The sequence below is a fragment of the Salmo salar genome, chromosome 13, assembly GCF_965601325.2.
Source record: "Salmo salar chromosome 13, fSalSal1, whole genome shotgun sequence".
NCBI classification, from domain to species: domain Eukaryota; kingdom Metazoa; phylum Chordata; class Actinopteri; order Salmoniformes; family Salmonidae; genus Salmo; species Salmo salar.
Window position 1 is genome coordinate 43,206,582 of NC_138303.1, and position 16,813 is coordinate 43,223,394.

The following is a 16,813-nucleotide window of genomic DNA, read 5'->3' on the forward strand; positions in this document are numbered from 1 at the left end:
AGTATGCCTTAGCATTTCCTTCATATGTGGAATGCTTATGCCCTATTGTGTTTGTAAACCATCCCCAACACTGACCTATGTGAATTGACTGAAGTGATCCAAACGATATATTTTACAGTGTAAATGGAACAATTTTGGAGGGAAATTATGAATGTTTCACATTTCACAACACAAATAGCATGACTATGACAAAGGACATTATGCCACCAGAAGTAAACAGCTATCAGTTAACTATATGCTTTTCAGCCTAAAATGATCTGAATTGCAGAATATTGCATGTTTTACGTTTTTACGCATGTTTTTAGGCTACAAGTTTGTGAGAGAGGGACAAATATCAGAATAACATCATGCTGGGGAGTTTGTGGTCTTTGAATGGCTAGGTAGTTTAGTGGAGTTTCATGATTTAGTTTTAAACGTCTTTCATTCTTTCTCTTTCTTTTCCTCCTCTTTCTCCTCTTCCACGCCGTCTCGTTCCTTCTCCACCGTGGCCCCTGTCGATTCACTTCCCGTCACCGTCGACGTCAGATTGCTCTCTTTCTTCCATTTCATACGACGATTCTGGAACCAAATTTTGATCTGACGCTCCGTCAAACAGAGAGCGTTTGCTATTTCGATACGTCTACGTCTGGTTAGGTAGCGGTTGAAATGGAATTCCTTCTCCAGTTCCAGTGTTTGGTAACGGGAGTATATCTGGCGGCCTCTGCGTCTGTCTGACCCATACCCAACTCCTGCGCAGAGAAAAGAAATCATAACGTATTGGATTACATTTCTATATAAAGCCATTATGTGAATTCTTCTGACATAAATTGATGCAATTACCATAATCTAGATTAGACATCATGACAAAGGTACTGAAAATGTGATGGGAGCAATTCATGTAGAAAATAGCCTATCTCTGGTCAGGGTAGAAACGCATATGGCATGCAGTAAAATAAACACGATTCTCCAAACCATGCATGAGACTTAATCTGCATGTCCAATATCTGTTTGTAAAATATACCTATGCAAATTGTTTAAACTAAATATATAATAGTTAAATATATAATAGTTATTTTGGGAAACTGTTGGAACAGTTACGCACACTCAGAAAAGAGGCCTTCTATAGGGCGAGACGATACAATGATGTTTTATGGGGCCATAAAAACAAAGATGCTCTGTTGCTAAGATATATCGTAAAACTGGCTCATTTACTTAATTTATTTGTTGTAGTAAAACTCACCGCTGTGAGAGTTCATTCGCTGCATCCACGGGTATATCTGGACGTTAGCTTTCTGCTCCTGCGATGCACCTCTGGCTTGATCCAAACTGTACTCCTGAGCAATGTGGTTTTGTGCATTCAGTCCCATGCTTGTTGTTTGTCTGCAACTGGCAAGACCCCCATCCTTGTCTTGAAGAAACACATTAGATCCATGATACTCATAGGATGCCCGACTCGGCCCAAAAACAACATTGTCTTGGGGAGAATAGAAAGGATTTGCGTATATCCGATTCTGAGTCACAGCAGCCCCATACGACGAAAAATGTCTCACTGTGTCATAAGTGGTGGAATTTAGTGGCACGCTTGGCAAAACATCTTGACCACCGGATAAATGGCAGGAGAGTGACGGGTTTGCGAAATACGAATTCATACCTTGCCTGTAACCCTTCTTCTTCAACTCTCCGCACTTCTTTATCAGTCTTTTTTTCTCCACTTTCCCCTCTCAGTAGCTCCCCCTTTCCCTCTCCCTTATTCTGGATATGTTGCTGGCTGCACACACACCTTTGCAAAACCTTCCTTTTACCCTTTCGCTGCTTGTATAAATAGACTGCTGCTTGAGGTTTCAATATTATTAATTTCCAATCTCCGGTAAGACTCACAAACCCGAGTGTTATAGCTGATCGCTTAGCTCTAGAGAGAGGCAATATGACAATGTCAGCTGACCCTTCTCCACCAATTGAGAGCAAGGAAACTGTAGCTTTTAGCTAACCAGCTATAGCTCTAAAAATGCAGCCAGAGAACGAATGCATTAAGTTAGTGGGGCATAGCAACGCATGCATTAAGTTAGTTGGACATACCATACTGAGCAAGAAAACAAGACGCTATAAATATATAAGCGACGTGTATATGTCAGCAATATCAAACCGGTGTCCAGAACCAGAATAATCCTCTCACTGAATTGGCATTTTAGTTTTTTAATGTAAGTTTATAAATGGGATAAATCAATTGATACCTCTACATCTGTTTTACCTGTTTATGTGGCTTGGTGTGTGTGTGTGTGTGTAAATATATAACACATTTACACACAAGGACAATGTAGTTCGCACGCACATATTTGAATATTGTGAATGCCAATAAAGAGTACAATGTAATACGTAAGATAATGTATCGTTTGTCCTCAACGCTATGTACATATTCAGTGTAGGTTGTATCCAAATCACATGTTTATGTATTGGTAGCGCTCTCATAAAGCTCGCGCTCTGTTGGTTCTTGTGTTTTTGCTGGGCAAGAATTTTTCACATTCTTTCCATGTTTTACATCGTGTATGAATTAGCATTACATGACTTGGAGGTAATTATCGTGCCTCGGCTCTTAACGGGTAATTCCGACTGCTAGGGGGAAGGGTGGTGGTGATAAGAATGCGTTTAGGGTCTCTTCTGTGAAGGGCAATAAAACCAAGTGAAGTTTCTCAGCTCACCAACAAATAACTCTGTGTATAGCCTACATAACGACAAATCCCGAGCCTCTGAAACGAATGCGTTGGATTATAAACGCAAGAAGAAGAAAAAAATAAGAGAATAGTGTTTAATTGTATTTGAAGTTACTAGCCTAAGTGGTAATCGTTTACAACACTTTTCCTGAAAATCCAGCAATCAACCGTGAGTAGAGAATTGATCAGGCTACGTCAGAGGATATGTATCCACAAAGCACTATTATTGAGATGGTAGGCGATACCTTTACGGATACAATCACATCTTAGAAATGTAGAGTTAGGTATTTGTTTACCTGACCACAATACTCTCTCACCTAATACTTTTAATATCAGTGCCAAATTGCGTAAAATAGAAGTTATGTGAGTTGGCTTCACGAAATGATTACGTCGATGAATGGCAGTGATGGAATTTTAGTGTCGACGGTATGCTGTACATCGTACACAGAGGTGGATAATTTGAAATAGCCTAGTGCTTTAGCTATAGATCTAGAATTGTGTGTTATGCAGGCCTGTGACATATGCTCGTGCGTGAGTCAGCTGTGGAAATGTTAGGTATCGTATTGTCTAAAATGACTGACAACCTGGATAAAAAAGTGGGCTCCTTTCTATAAGGTAGGCTACTCAAGTTGAGGTACAAACTCGACAAAACTGTTATTCCAAAAATGAATATTCCACATTGAATCCTTTTGTTCGCCATGTGTGGAAGAACTCAGTCAACAATAGCCTACTGCAAACCCTTTTCCACTATAGTCACTGTGTGCATGTAAATCAATTCAGATTGATTAATTTAATTGTTCAAACAACCTTCAAGCTATTCGATAACACGTTGGTTACACTAGCGGTTCTGGGGGGGGGGGGGCAGTACCCCTGTGACAACAATTTTGGACACCCCTTTGTTCCCCCTAAATGTGGAGTATGAAATCATTTTTACTTACAACAAATTTTTGCTATCGTTCTTTTTTTACATCCGTTATTAGACAGTGGCAACGCGGAACACTAATGATTATGTACCCCTGTGACAACAATTTTGGACACCCCTTTGTTCCCCCTAAATGTGGAGTATGAAATAATTTTTACTTACAACAAATTTTTGCTATCGTTCTTTTTTTACATCCGTTATTAGACAGTGGCAACGCGGAACACTAATGATTATGAACATGGTCTTTTGCCTGCTAATGCCTGCAATGCAGTGAAGAAAACGATATGACAACAATAACGTCTAATGTAACTGGCCCCTCAAACAGTACAACTGGCCCCAGCTTGGCCCCCCCCCCAGTTGAAATGGTCTAGAACCGCCACTGGTTGTTTAGAGAACGATATTAGCTAAAGATCACATTTTTTTTCTCAATAATCTATAGTATTATAACGTATAGTATTGAAAACAATTACATAATTCACATTATTGAAACCACAAATGTAGGACATACGTATGTATTTGACAAGGGGATATCTACGCGTAGGCCAATACAGCCTACAATAAAACGAATCTTTAAAGTAGGTCTATTTTGCTGGGCTTCTGTTGTGGGTCCTAAAACGGGCAATAAAAGCAAGGACGGAAAGAAAGACCAGGACGTCTTTTGTGCAATAAATGTTTCCCTCTGGATTAGCCACCATATGTGACATCCGCAGACTGACAAAAAGGACACAAATAGGAAAACAAAGAAGGAATATTTCTTAAAAATCTGTAGGCCTAATTGTAAACATTATTACATGTGTGTTATGGTGTTAACCATTTGACAACATTGAAGTCAGTTGAAAGTGCGTCATAACTCTCAGAAACTAGGTATATAGGCCCATGCCTATATCCTTCACTTGAAATGTTCTAGGTAGTGAAGATGCTTTCCTTATGCTCACCAACATTGCATTTCACCAGCCTACATAAATTGTGTCCCCATTCTGCGAACAGAATTACGATTCTCCTCCGACACTCAACTAAGCCAAACATAGCTATGGGTTTCTAGCACTTGATGAGAACCATATAGCCGAGCGCGCTTCTGAAATCAGCAATATTCATAACGTATCACCATCACGTACTTCAACGTGTTGTCAACTGTGACGGATGAGATGACTGAGAGCGAACCACAGTGACTATATGACTATACGCTATACGCTCTCTTTGGTATCTCTGTAGGCTACAACATCTTAGTTTTATCCCTTATTCGACATGGTTGTTTATAAAGCCACTGTGATTATTTGTACTTTCATATCGTGGAGTTTGTGGTAGTTCCATTGCATAATTAACAAGAGCTGTTGGTATGCGGTATAGTGATGTGAGCTGGGGAGAAAGAGGCGTAGGCATAAGTGTTTTGGCAGCCCTCAAGACAAATGACGTGGGCTCATCTCAGCTTTTGAAGCAGAGAGGAAAGAGCCCGTTTGGCCCGTATTTATTTCATTTCTTTGAAGACGAACATCTGCACTGTTGCACTTTATGACTACCCCTATGCGTGTAGCTTACTAGAATACTACTACTAGGCCTACTACTACTGATACTACTACTAACAATAATACTATTTTTGACCAAACACTATATTATTATTATTATTATCAGGAGTTGTAGCAATTCCAGAACAATCCAATTAGGCCTAATAATGGTAGCCTAACCCCTCACGGCACTGGGTTGAATTATAATTTGTATATATCTGAAGCTGTAACAACACAGGATAACACATAATATCTAGGCTACATTAGCCTACAGTGTTCAGTTTGCCACGTTTAACAATTTGAAGCAGAGATGAACATGTGTTGATCATGTGGGTCGGGAAGCAATGTTTTCGTGTCAGCTTTCTCTTACTTGACCATGAGGAAGTAATACTCATTGCTGGCTCTGAACAAACTTCTATAAGATGACGGTGACCTTTTCCGGTCAATTTACAAATTAGGTCTAGGCGCTATGCTTCATGCATGTTACGCACTACGCTAATCAGAGACTAGGCTATTTAAGGAGACCAACAAACAAAAAAAATAACACATCGTAAATCATGTTAATAACCAAATATCTTCTTGTAAAATTGATTTATGATTCAATAACAATGTTTACTAGTCATTAAAAAGTTTGAATGAACAGCGCTTGGCCCTATTGCAAGTTTCAAAAAACCCCAGGAAACAATACACCGCGGGCATTTGGTATGCCCATTGTTTTCTTGTGTATCAATATAGCATAAAAATCATCATTTATTTCCTTCTTAATTTGCGTGTATGTAGAGGCCTATGTATCTGCAAACTTACACCTGGAAAATCCTAAATTCGTAGCATTTTTACGATTGAGTTGGGTCACTCGTTATTGTAAGAAGGTTTTGAAGTGCAACGTTAGTTACGATGGATTGGGGAAACATATTTCGCACATTGGCAGTACATGACTTCTGTGTTTCATTTTAATGATCTCTTTCTCTCTCTCTCATTCAAGGATAACCCGAAGAGCTGCAAAAGGTGTAACCCACACGACAAAGTGCAAAAAGAAACCATTGGGAAAAGGTTCCCGCACAATGACCTGCAGCAAAATCTCATTGAGGTGCTAGTACGACTCAAACGCACCTGCGACAGGCCTATTCACTTTGTCTCATTTCAATTAGCCTCACACAATATCTGAAATGATTTGGAAAAATCAAATATGCATTTTTGCCAGCTAATGTTTTTACTTTAGACTATAGCCTAACTTATAGTGAAAAAAGTAGTTAAATACACAATATGGACCCCCCCCCCCCGCCCCCACAGACAGACACACACTTTCACAGCTTTGCCATCACTACACATGCATTCAATGTTCATTTTGTGTAAATGAATGTACAAGTGTTTGCCATATTTAACAAAATATGCACAGGAAAGGGCCTACGTCCCATTGACCACAGTATACACTATTGGCGAATCCAACAGTGATGATGTTCATGCGTAAAAGATCGTGTATAAAGCGTAACAAAGCTCGTGGGTTAACCTTAAAAATCCGATCGACGCGCAAGTTCTAGGCTAGTTTGGCATGGATTTCTGAAGTAAGGATTCTGCCCTATGTGTGCAAATTATTGTTGTTGTGAAATATGATCATGATGATTATTGTGATTATGATTTATTGTTATCTTAATATTATGATTTTGACCATGTTTGCTGTTGCTGGTGTTCCTTCAATAAATATAATTCAATTTTTTACATTTGTTGTGTACAGCTGTTTTCATTATTGTATAAGAAAATAACAGGTTTAAGCCGTCTCACAATACAGACATCAATTCAAAATGGTTCCCATGCCACACGTGAAGGGTGAAATACTTCAGACGATGTACCAAGCTTCGTGCCTGACGACTTTTATTTTTATTTAACTACGGAAGCCAGTTAAGAACAAATTATTATTTACAATTACCGCCTACCCCGGCCAAACCCTAACCCGGACGACGCTGGGCCAACTGTGTGCCGCCCTATGCGGACTCCCAATCACGGCCGGGTGTGATACAGCCTGGAATCGAACCAGGGTCTGTAGTGACGCCTCTGGCAGTGCCTTAGAATGCTGCGTATTAAACTGTATCCGCACTAACGTGGCATATAGCCTGCATAACTACCAACCCCATCACTCCCCCTATACAACCTCTCACCTCCGCTGTGGAAGAGGTGGGCACAAGGGGGCACTGTTAGTATCAGTGAACAGTATTGTGTGTTTGTTTGTGTGTGTGTGTGTGTGTGTGTGTGTGTGTGTGTGTGTGTGTGTGTGTGTGTGTGTGGTGTGTGTGTGTGTGTGTGTGTGTGTGTGTGTGTGTGTGTGTGTGTGTGTGTGTGTGTGTGTGTGTGTGTGTGTGTGTGTGCGCGTGTGCATGTAACATAGTACAATACTACAAGATCTAACATTGACTTTTCACATTGATTAAATATATATACTCTCACCCATCTTTCTTTGCAACTAATGTTGTCTATAGATAATTAACATATGCAGTCAACAATTAGAATAGCTAATAGAAGAAAGGTCACTTAGACTAATGGGAAGGGCCCAAAACACGGTTCAATGTAATATATAAATAATCTGGAAGAATGGAAAATAAAGATTAAAACGGTTTAGTACAAACCAACCCGGCCCTCCCGGTGGATAATCTCACATTATTAAGCCACTAAAGGCAAGCTACCTTCGATAAACAAACCACACCTTAGAAAATGTATGATTAAATCTAATTCTAAATGTTGTGTCAGTGATTTTCTGAACAGCGCACTATCAAAGTTTGGAGGTAGCCTACTATAGGCCTATGGAAATAACGGAGGTTACAGTAGCCTACAGGTCAGGTCACGAACACCCAAACTACACAAAATCAAGCATTTCACTGTAAGGTCTACACCTGTTCTACACGTGACAAATAAACTTTGATTTGATCAATAGCATTCAGATTCAATGTCTTTGCCCTCACTTAGGATATCTGATACCATATAACATGTATGGCATAACGTCTCAAATCCCCTTCTCACAGATACGGTTCCGTTCATTAACAGTCAAGCCAGTGAGGAAGGATCACGGAAGGAACCGCTTTCTTACCCGCGTCTGCGTTCTCCCGGTTGTCTATAGTGACGGTGACGCATGCTCGCTGGCCCATCGGAAAGGTATGGGGGTGATGCTGACGAATAGACCTCTACACCGCTACACCGGGCGTAGCAAACGTCCCCAAATCTGCCAATGGATGGAAAAGCAAAAAGCTGAATTTAACAATTAGGTAAACACCGCGTCATTTACTGTCCGCTGCTTTCTCTTTCTCTATCTCTCTTTCTGCAACCGTTGGGTTATTCTTCCTCTGGGGTATACTCTAGACAGGGGCTGGTAGAGGCGGTGACTGTGGTGAAGCCATTTCTGACCGCGAGGCATGCAGGAGCACGTCAGGAAGGGGATGGAGCCTAGACGAAACGCGTTCCATATCAAAAAGCTAAACTATTGTATCATCTATACCGAAGGAAAATACGCTATTGACGAAATCATTTCTATACCCCTGCTGAGAGAGCTGCTGATATTACGTGAGGTCCGAGGAATAGACAAAGGCATAAAGTTCATGTTCACAGAGCGGGTGTGCCACGTGGCTCGCTGCAACCAATCCCTGAATGGATTGAGTCGTAAACCTTTATTACTCAGCTGTAAATTTCTCCCCTAAACAACTAGGAATGTGTTGCACACCCTAGAATTTCTCTCTCTCCTTCTTGAGGATACAATTCTCTAGGCCTAAATATCGGTTTTTATAAAGAACAAAACGAAAGCAATGATATGACAGCATTGTTACTTTATCCATCAATATCTCAATTGATCCACCAATATGACTGTTGTCCATGAATAACACACACACACACACACACACACACACACACACACACACACACACACACACACACACACACACACACACACACACACACACACACACACACACACACACACACACACACATCCCATATTAGGTGATTAGAAATCATTTGAGTCCATTTGCCCCTCAATCATCATCATCTTCAATATATTAAGAATATAGACCTACTAGAATGAATGTGTATGCTCAGGTACAATTCTTTCGATTCCTCTATGTTTTCAAAGATATGAGCAGGCCTACAATACTTCTAATTTACAGAAAGGACACTGTGACGACACTATAATTCATGCCATGCAGACATTTCTATTAGAGTTTGGTTGAACAACAAAAAACCGTATAGAAAATATGTGGTTATAGATACAGTTCACCTTCAGTTATTGTCAGCAACGTTGAGAAACGACAGGCCTCATACCTCGAAAGAAACCACGCTATTCGACAACGACCTATGTAGTGTGAAAACAATAGCCTGTCGTTTTTAATATTCTCACGAATACTTAAAGCAGGCTAAATGTTACAGATTTCCCCCACCAAGAGTTTGATTTAAGCCTTTCACCCACCAACAACACACGTAATATATGATTGGTAAAGCTTTAAAGATGAATTAAAAAAGTTTGACAGAAAAAGTTAGACAGAACGTTGCACAACTGCAAATCCGACAGGGCTAGATATATTTCAGCAAAAGAAGTGTCGTCAAACCTCTTTTATTAGGATACTGTCATTTCAAAAAAGTTTACAATTAAGATGAGCGACGAGGGAAGACATTGTGACATTTCAATTAAATTACTAGCGCTATTCAAAAGAATACGCCTTGATATCGGAGAAAAACATGTTTGTTTTGTAGGTCTACTACGCCTATTCCTTTTGAAAACGAAATATATTTGATTCAATGTTTTAGCCCTACGACATTTTCCATGTTTCTGTTGTAATAGCCTAGTTCATGCCCAAATGTACAGTCCTCCTGTTGTCATTCCAAATAGGTCGAACCCTGTCTTTGAGCATAGACAAAGTAGGCAATCATTTAGTCTCTCTATGAAATATGATAAAGATAGATCATATTTTGAATTCCACAGCTGTGATTAAGATATAAATAAAATATATACATACACCGAGGCAAGTTGCATCTTGTCCATGCATACTGGGTGTAGCCGTTTGGGCTGGGTGTACCCGTGTAGCAGGATGAGTCGACATTGCACACTATAAAAAGAGAAACACTGTGTTTCCGGAAACGGCTAGCCCCGTTTATACCACCAATAAAGTTTACAGCAGGTACACTAAACCTAAACGAGAATGTCAACCCTCTGTTAAAAGTATCCACAAAAGCCCCACGGTCAGTCAACGCTTTCGGATAATTGTTAATTGCACGGAAACTTTCGGTATTTTTAATAGGCTACAAGGAGGCAATAATAGTTTAAAAATAACTTAACTTAAGGACTAGCCATTTAGGCAGTAGGATACGAAAAATTCAGACACCAATAGGCCTATATTTTTGTGACATTTTTGGAATGGACTATGCAGCAGATTTGACACTGATTTGATAGAATAGATTCAAAATTCAAATGTGGGTAAGTTTAATCAATAGCTGTTTCATTCGATAATTTTATTTGATCTTAGAAAGAAATGCAACAGCTTTGTAAACATCTTCTTTAAAGAGTAGTCTACTCTATAGGCCCACTTTAAAATATAATCCCCCATCTTCAGTTCATTTCGATTTACAGAAACAGCAACACAGAAAATACATCGTAAAGTATCAGTTTGCAATGTTTAAAAATCATTTTGAATGACTGAAAAACTTTTAGAACAAAATGTGGGTTTTGGACAGTTGTTTTTTTGTCTGTTTCAGACCCGATATTTCTTGAGCTGACGCATATACATGCGATTAATTAAGGTAAACAAAATGTCATCTTATGTGATTCAATAGTTATCATCGAGGTTGTGGTTTACTTCCTCATTTCAAATCGACAAAATCCTGTCATAGATTTTGAGGAATGTGGCATGCTTCTTGACCCCTAACGAAAAACCTGAGCCGAATATTTTGAATGTATGGCTAATTGGAATAAGCAATTCATTGTCTCCAAACCATGTCAAACAAGTCATAAATTGTATCATTTTATAGATCCAATGACTCACATTGCATATTTACTGTGGTGTAGTGTGTAAGGGGTTTGTTTACATCAATGTGAAATGCCGACTTCATGGGCTGTATTCTGCTCCAATACCAAGCGTTCCAGTCCCAATAAAAAGCTACTTTGACTTCACAGTGACTAACTAAATACCACATGTAACATATAGTTCAAGATAGCCAGGTTTCTCGTTCACAGGATATGACCAAATACCTCTTATAACAGTACTTCTGTTATGAAAAGTAAGCCTTAAACACATTTTGGTGAAAGGGGCGGTTCCTATTCCTCGCAGACAGTACCAAAGCTGCAGTGCTCTCCTCCTCTCACCTTTTCCCTTCGCTTGTGGACTTATGTGCACAACAGACTAGCTGTCTGTGACCAGGCGCATAAACCTCTCCAAGCCAAACCTTCATACCATAACCGCTAACCACTACACAACCTACATCGTTGTGACCATATTAACTTTACAGCCAACGAACTAGAACTATCGCTTTAGTCAGGGATGGGCATAGATTACAAATTACAATTCCAAAATAGAACTACAAAATACCCTAAAGAATACCAAAAATAAAATCTAAAATGCTTTTGCAAAGTATTGTTTTTAATTCAAATGCATGTCATTTGCATTTTAAAACACAAATAATACATTTGCAAATGGCCTGCAAACAGCAACAACATTCTCATGAACGGTTACAGAAACGTCTTGCGTTGACTGGTATATGTTGTTGTTTATCTACCTTAGTTGAATACACTGTCAGTCTGGATAAGAGTGTCTGTTAAATTACCAAAATGTAAATGTATGTGAAAATGAACAATTGCAAAGCACACTGGGTATTGTCATTGCCCTTGTTTCGGGGCAGAGCTCCTTGGAGTAATACTCAGCATGCTTTGCAATTGTTCATTTTTACATGTACATTTGCATTTAGTTCATTTAGTAGAAGCTCTTATCACACCATAGTGCCATCAGATTTTTGAGACCAACGTAGGGTGAAAGGGGGCCACAAAACTGTGAAATGTTATAAAGAATTTGTATATCGAATTTACAAATTACAGCTTTCGAAAGTATATTGTTACAAAATACAGTGGAGTGTAGTTTAGCCCAGTGTAATACAACATAAAAATACTCTGAAGTAATTAAAATATGTATTTCAAATACATGTAACAGGAATACTGCACATCTCTTGTGTTAGTAAGCCCACAATCCAATCCATGTGTACAATCACGTAGTAAAGTGTGCAGCAAGCAATTTAGCAGTTACAACGGCGGGCCCCGATGTCAATACATTAATAAAATTGAAAGCTTACCCTGACTTGGAAGAGTTGGCGGGTTGGTTAGCCTTAGAAAGCTAGCTAACATAAATAACATTCCTCTGTTTGAATCAGGCTGTTTCGTAGGCTAAATGAGCTGTTTTAGTTAAGTAATTGAAAGGTAAACTAAGAAAGATAAAAATACAAAAAAATATAGCTAGCTCTTTCTCTCTCTCGTTCTTTAGCTCTCTCTCTCTGCTTCTCCTTTATTTCAGAACAAATTATTTTGTTCAAATTTGTTCAACTATTGTCTTTCTCTCTTTGAGTCAACTATTCAACACATTTTATGCCAGTGTTTCCCAAACTCGGTTTGTTTTTTGCCCTAGCACTACACAGATGATTCAAATAATCAACTCAACATTAAGCTTTGATCATTTGAATCAGCTGTGTAGTGCTAGGGCAAAAACCAAAAAAGTGCACCCCTTGGGGTCCCCAGGACAGAGTTTGGGAAACACTGCTTTATGCAATGCAGTGCTAGCTAGCTGTAGCTTATGCTTTCAGTACTAGATGGACAAGATGTTAGTTCATACCGCAAGAGCTCTGAAAGGTTGGAGGACGTCCTCCGGAAGTTGTCATAATTAATCTGTAAGTCTATGGAAGGGGTTGAGAATCACAAGCCTCCTATGTTTTGTATTGAAGTTCATATATCCAGAGGAAGATGTGAAATAGTTGTCCTCTGGCTACACCATGGTGCTGTTGAGGCTACTGTAGACCTTCATTGCAAAACAGTGTGTTTTAATCAGTTATTTGGTGGCGTGAATATATATAATAAAGTTTTATCCTAAAAGGATAACTTTGTTAATGTTTCATAATTTTTTTCTGCAATTGACTGAGTAGGATGGTCCTCCCCTTCCTTCTCTGAGGAGCCTCCACTAGGGGGGGGGGGGGGGGGTGTGTGTGTGTGTGTGTGTGTGTGTGTGTGTGTGTGTGTGTGTGTGTGTGTGTGTGTGTGTGTGTGTGTGTGTGTGTGTGTGAGTGTGTGTGTGTGTGTGTATGTGTGTGTGTATGTGTATGTATATGTATGTTCTAGCCCCACCGCCCTACGATAGTTTGCCTGGGGAGATTGCTAAGAAAATTGATAACCTAGCTCTGCTAAAGTGATTTTATCTTTCTTTTAGAAAATTAGATTAAGGCAGGTGAACAACAGTGTACGATAGCAAAGATATTAGACACCTTACCGGAGTTGCTCATAGTAAACAAAAATGATATTTATCAAATCTCTCTTCAAGATATGGGAGAAACAGACTTCTCCTGTTGTTGTTGTTGTCTCCAACACTGCAGTATTAAACTCAGCAAAAAAAGAAACGTCCCTTTTTCAGGACCCTGTCTTTCAAAGATAATTCGTAAAAATCCAAATAACTTCACAGATCTTCATTGTAATGGGTTTAAACACTGTTTCGCATGCTTGTTCAATGAACCATAAACAATTAATTCACACGCACCTGAGGAACGGTCGTTAAGACACTAACAGATTACAGACGGTAGGCAATTAAGGTCACAGTTATGAAAACTTAGGACATTAAAGAGGCCTTTCTACTGACTCTGAAAAACACCAAAAGAAAGATGCCCAGGGTCCCTGCTCATCTGCGTGAACGTGCCTTAGGCATGCTGCAAGGAGGCATGAGGACTGCAGATGTGGCCAGGGCAATAAATTGCAATGTCCGTACTGTGAGACGCCTAAGACAGCGCTACAGGGAGACGGGACGGACAGCTGATCGTCCTTGCAGTGGCAGACCACGTGTAACAACATCTGCACAGGAGCGATACATCCGAACATCACACCTGCAGGACAGGTACAGGATGGCAACAACAACTGCCCGAGTTACACCAGGAACGCACAATCCCTCCATCAGTGCTCAGACTGTCTGCAATAGGCTGAGAGAGGCTGGACTGAGGGGTTGTAGGCCTGTTGTAAGGCAGGTCCTCACCAGACATCACAGGCAACAACGTCGCCTACGGGCACAAACCCACCGTCGCTGGACCAGACAGGACTGGCAAAAAGTGTTCTTCACTGACAAGTCGTGGTTTTGTCTCACCAGGGGTGATGGTCGGATTCGCGTTTATCGTCGAAGGAATGCGCGTTACACCGAGGCCTGTACTCTGGAGTGGGATCGATTTGGAGGTGGAGGGTCCGTCATGGTCTGGGGCAGTGTGACACAACATCATCGGACTGAGCTTGTTGTCATTGCAGGCAGTCTCAACGTTGTGCATTACAGGGAAGACATCCTCCCTCATGTGGTACCCTTCCTGCAGGCTCATCCTGACATGACCTTCCAGCATTACAATGCCACCAGCCATACTGCTCGTTCTGTGCATGATTTCCTGCAAGACAGGAATGTCAGTGTTCTGCCATGGCCAGCGAAGAGCCCGGATCTCAATCCCATTGAGCATGTCTGGGACCTGTTGGATCAGAGGGTGAGGGCTAGGGCCATTCCCCCAGAAATGTCCGGGAACTTGCAGGTGCCTTGGTGAAAGAGTGGGGTAACATCTCACAACAAGAACTGGCAAATCTGGTGCAGTCCATGAGGAGGAGATGCACTGCAGTACTTAATGCAGCTGGCCACACCAGATACTGACTGTTACTTTTGATTTTGACCCCCCGTTGTTTAGGGACACATTATTCCATTTCTGTTAGTCACATGTCTGTGGAACTTGTTCAGTTTATGTCTCAGTTGTTGAATCTTGTTATGTTCATACAAATATTTACACATGTTAAGTTTGCTGAAAATAAACGCAGTTGACAGTGAGAGGACGTTTCTTTTTTTGCTGAGGTTATACGACCCATTCACCCCATGCATACACAATGCTGGTAGCCCAAAGGTTTGAGTCCTGGGCCTACCTAGCTCCTGGCATGCTACACTGCGGCTGACCATGTGCTCTTCCCAATTTGTAGTGTGCTTGTGTCTGTGTCTGAGGGGGGATGGGAACAGAGCAAATAAAGTTTGACAGGCCCACTGGGCTAAAAATGGACCAGCCCATATGGCATTTGCCTGAAATGCCAGAAGGCCAGTTCACCCCTGTCCATAACCCAATGGTCCAAACGCAGAAGACTGTGGTTTGGCTGAACTCCATATTCAAGTTATGGAGTTAACATCTAAATTCCAATGTTCCACACGTGGTCACACATAAATCTGAAGTAAGTCACTGCTGTCTCTACGAAACCAGTCTGTATAACCATAAGGTGAGAAGCAGTCTGTAAACCTGACCTCTTCTGAAGGTAGTGAGTGGCGATACATCTCCTGCAACTCGATTGTTTGTTTATGTACAGTGCCTTCGGAAAGTATTCAGACCACATTCCTTTTTCCACATTTTGTTACATTACTACCATATTCTAAAGTTGATTAAATTAAAACAATTCCTCAGCAATCTGCACACAATACACCATAATGAAAAAGCAAAAACAGGTTTTTAGACATTTTTGCAAATGTATTTAACATGAAATATCACATTTACATAAGTATTCAGACCCTTTGCTATGCCACTCGAAATTGAGCTCAGGTGCATCTTGTTTCCATTGATCATCCTTGAGATGTTTGAGAGACAGTGATGCATCCAGTCCGGATGCTCTCGATGGAGCAGCTGTAGAACTTTTTGAAGATCTGAGGACCCATGCCAAATCTTTTCAGTCTCCTGAGGGGTAATAGGTTTTGTTGTGCCCTCTTCACAATTGTCTTGGTGTGCTTGAACCATGATAGTTTGTTGTTGATGTGGACACCATGGAACTTGTAGCTCACAACCTGCTCCACTACAGCCACGTCGATGAGAATGGGGGCGTGCTCGGTCCTCCTTTTCCTGTAGTCCACAATCATCTCCTTTGTCTTGATCACATTGAGGGAGAGGTTGTTGTCCTGGCACCACACGGCCAGGTCTTTGACCTCCTCAATATAGGCTGTCTCATCATTGTCGGTGATCAGGCCTACCACTGTTGTGTCATCAGAAAACTTAATGATGATGTTGAAGACGTGCCTAGCTATGCAATCATGAGTGAACAGGGAGTACAGGAGGGGACTGAGCACGCACCCCTGAGGGGCCCCGTTTTGAGGATCAGTGTGGTGAATGTGTTGTTACCTACCCTTACCACCAGGGGGCGGCCCTTCAGGAAGTCCAGGATCCAGTTGCATAGGGAGGTGTTTAGTCCCAGGGTCCTTAGCTTAGTCTTGGTCAGGGAGGTGACCAAGAACCCAATGGTCACTCTGACAGTGCTCAAGGGAAAGATGAACGGAGCAAAGTACAGAGAGATCCTTGATGAAAACCTGCTCCAGAGCGCTCAGTACCTCAGACTATGGGGGAAATGTTCAACTTCCAACAGGACAATGACCCTAAGCACACAGCCAAGACAGTGCAGGAGTGGCTTCAGGACAAGTCTCTGAATGTCCTTGAGTAGCCCA

At 40.9% G+C, this 16,813-nt stretch overlaps 2 protein-coding genes across 13 annotated transcripts in view; both read right to left on the reverse strand.

Moving 5' to 3' along the window:
• hoxc10aa (homeobox protein HoxC10aa) overlaps positions 1-16,813 on the reverse strand; it is an 88,138-nt gene that overhangs the window by 44,262 nt on the left and 27,063 nt on the right. For 5 of the 12 annotated variants that reach the window (XM_014135577.3, XM_014135578.3, XM_014135566.3 and 2 more), the window contains exon 1: positions 8,188-8,699. The exons of 4 other annotated variants lie outside the window; for them this stretch is intronic. The gene's annotated coding sequence lies outside the window, so the exon portion shown is untranslated. Of the gene's footprint in view, positions 1-8,187; positions 8,700-16,813 lie in introns of those variants that run through there. 3 more of the 12 variants (XM_014135568.3, XM_014135580.3, XM_014135579.3) reach the window with 1 other exon arrangement.
• On the reverse strand, positions 449-1,628 carry hoxc6aa (homeobox protein HoxC6aa; the record flags this gene model as incomplete). Its single annotated transcript, NM_001139528.1, is given in 2 exon segments — positions 449-728; positions 1,220-1,628. Coding segments are annotated over 2 exon segments (689 nt in total), but the record flags the coding sequence as incomplete, so codon positions are not given.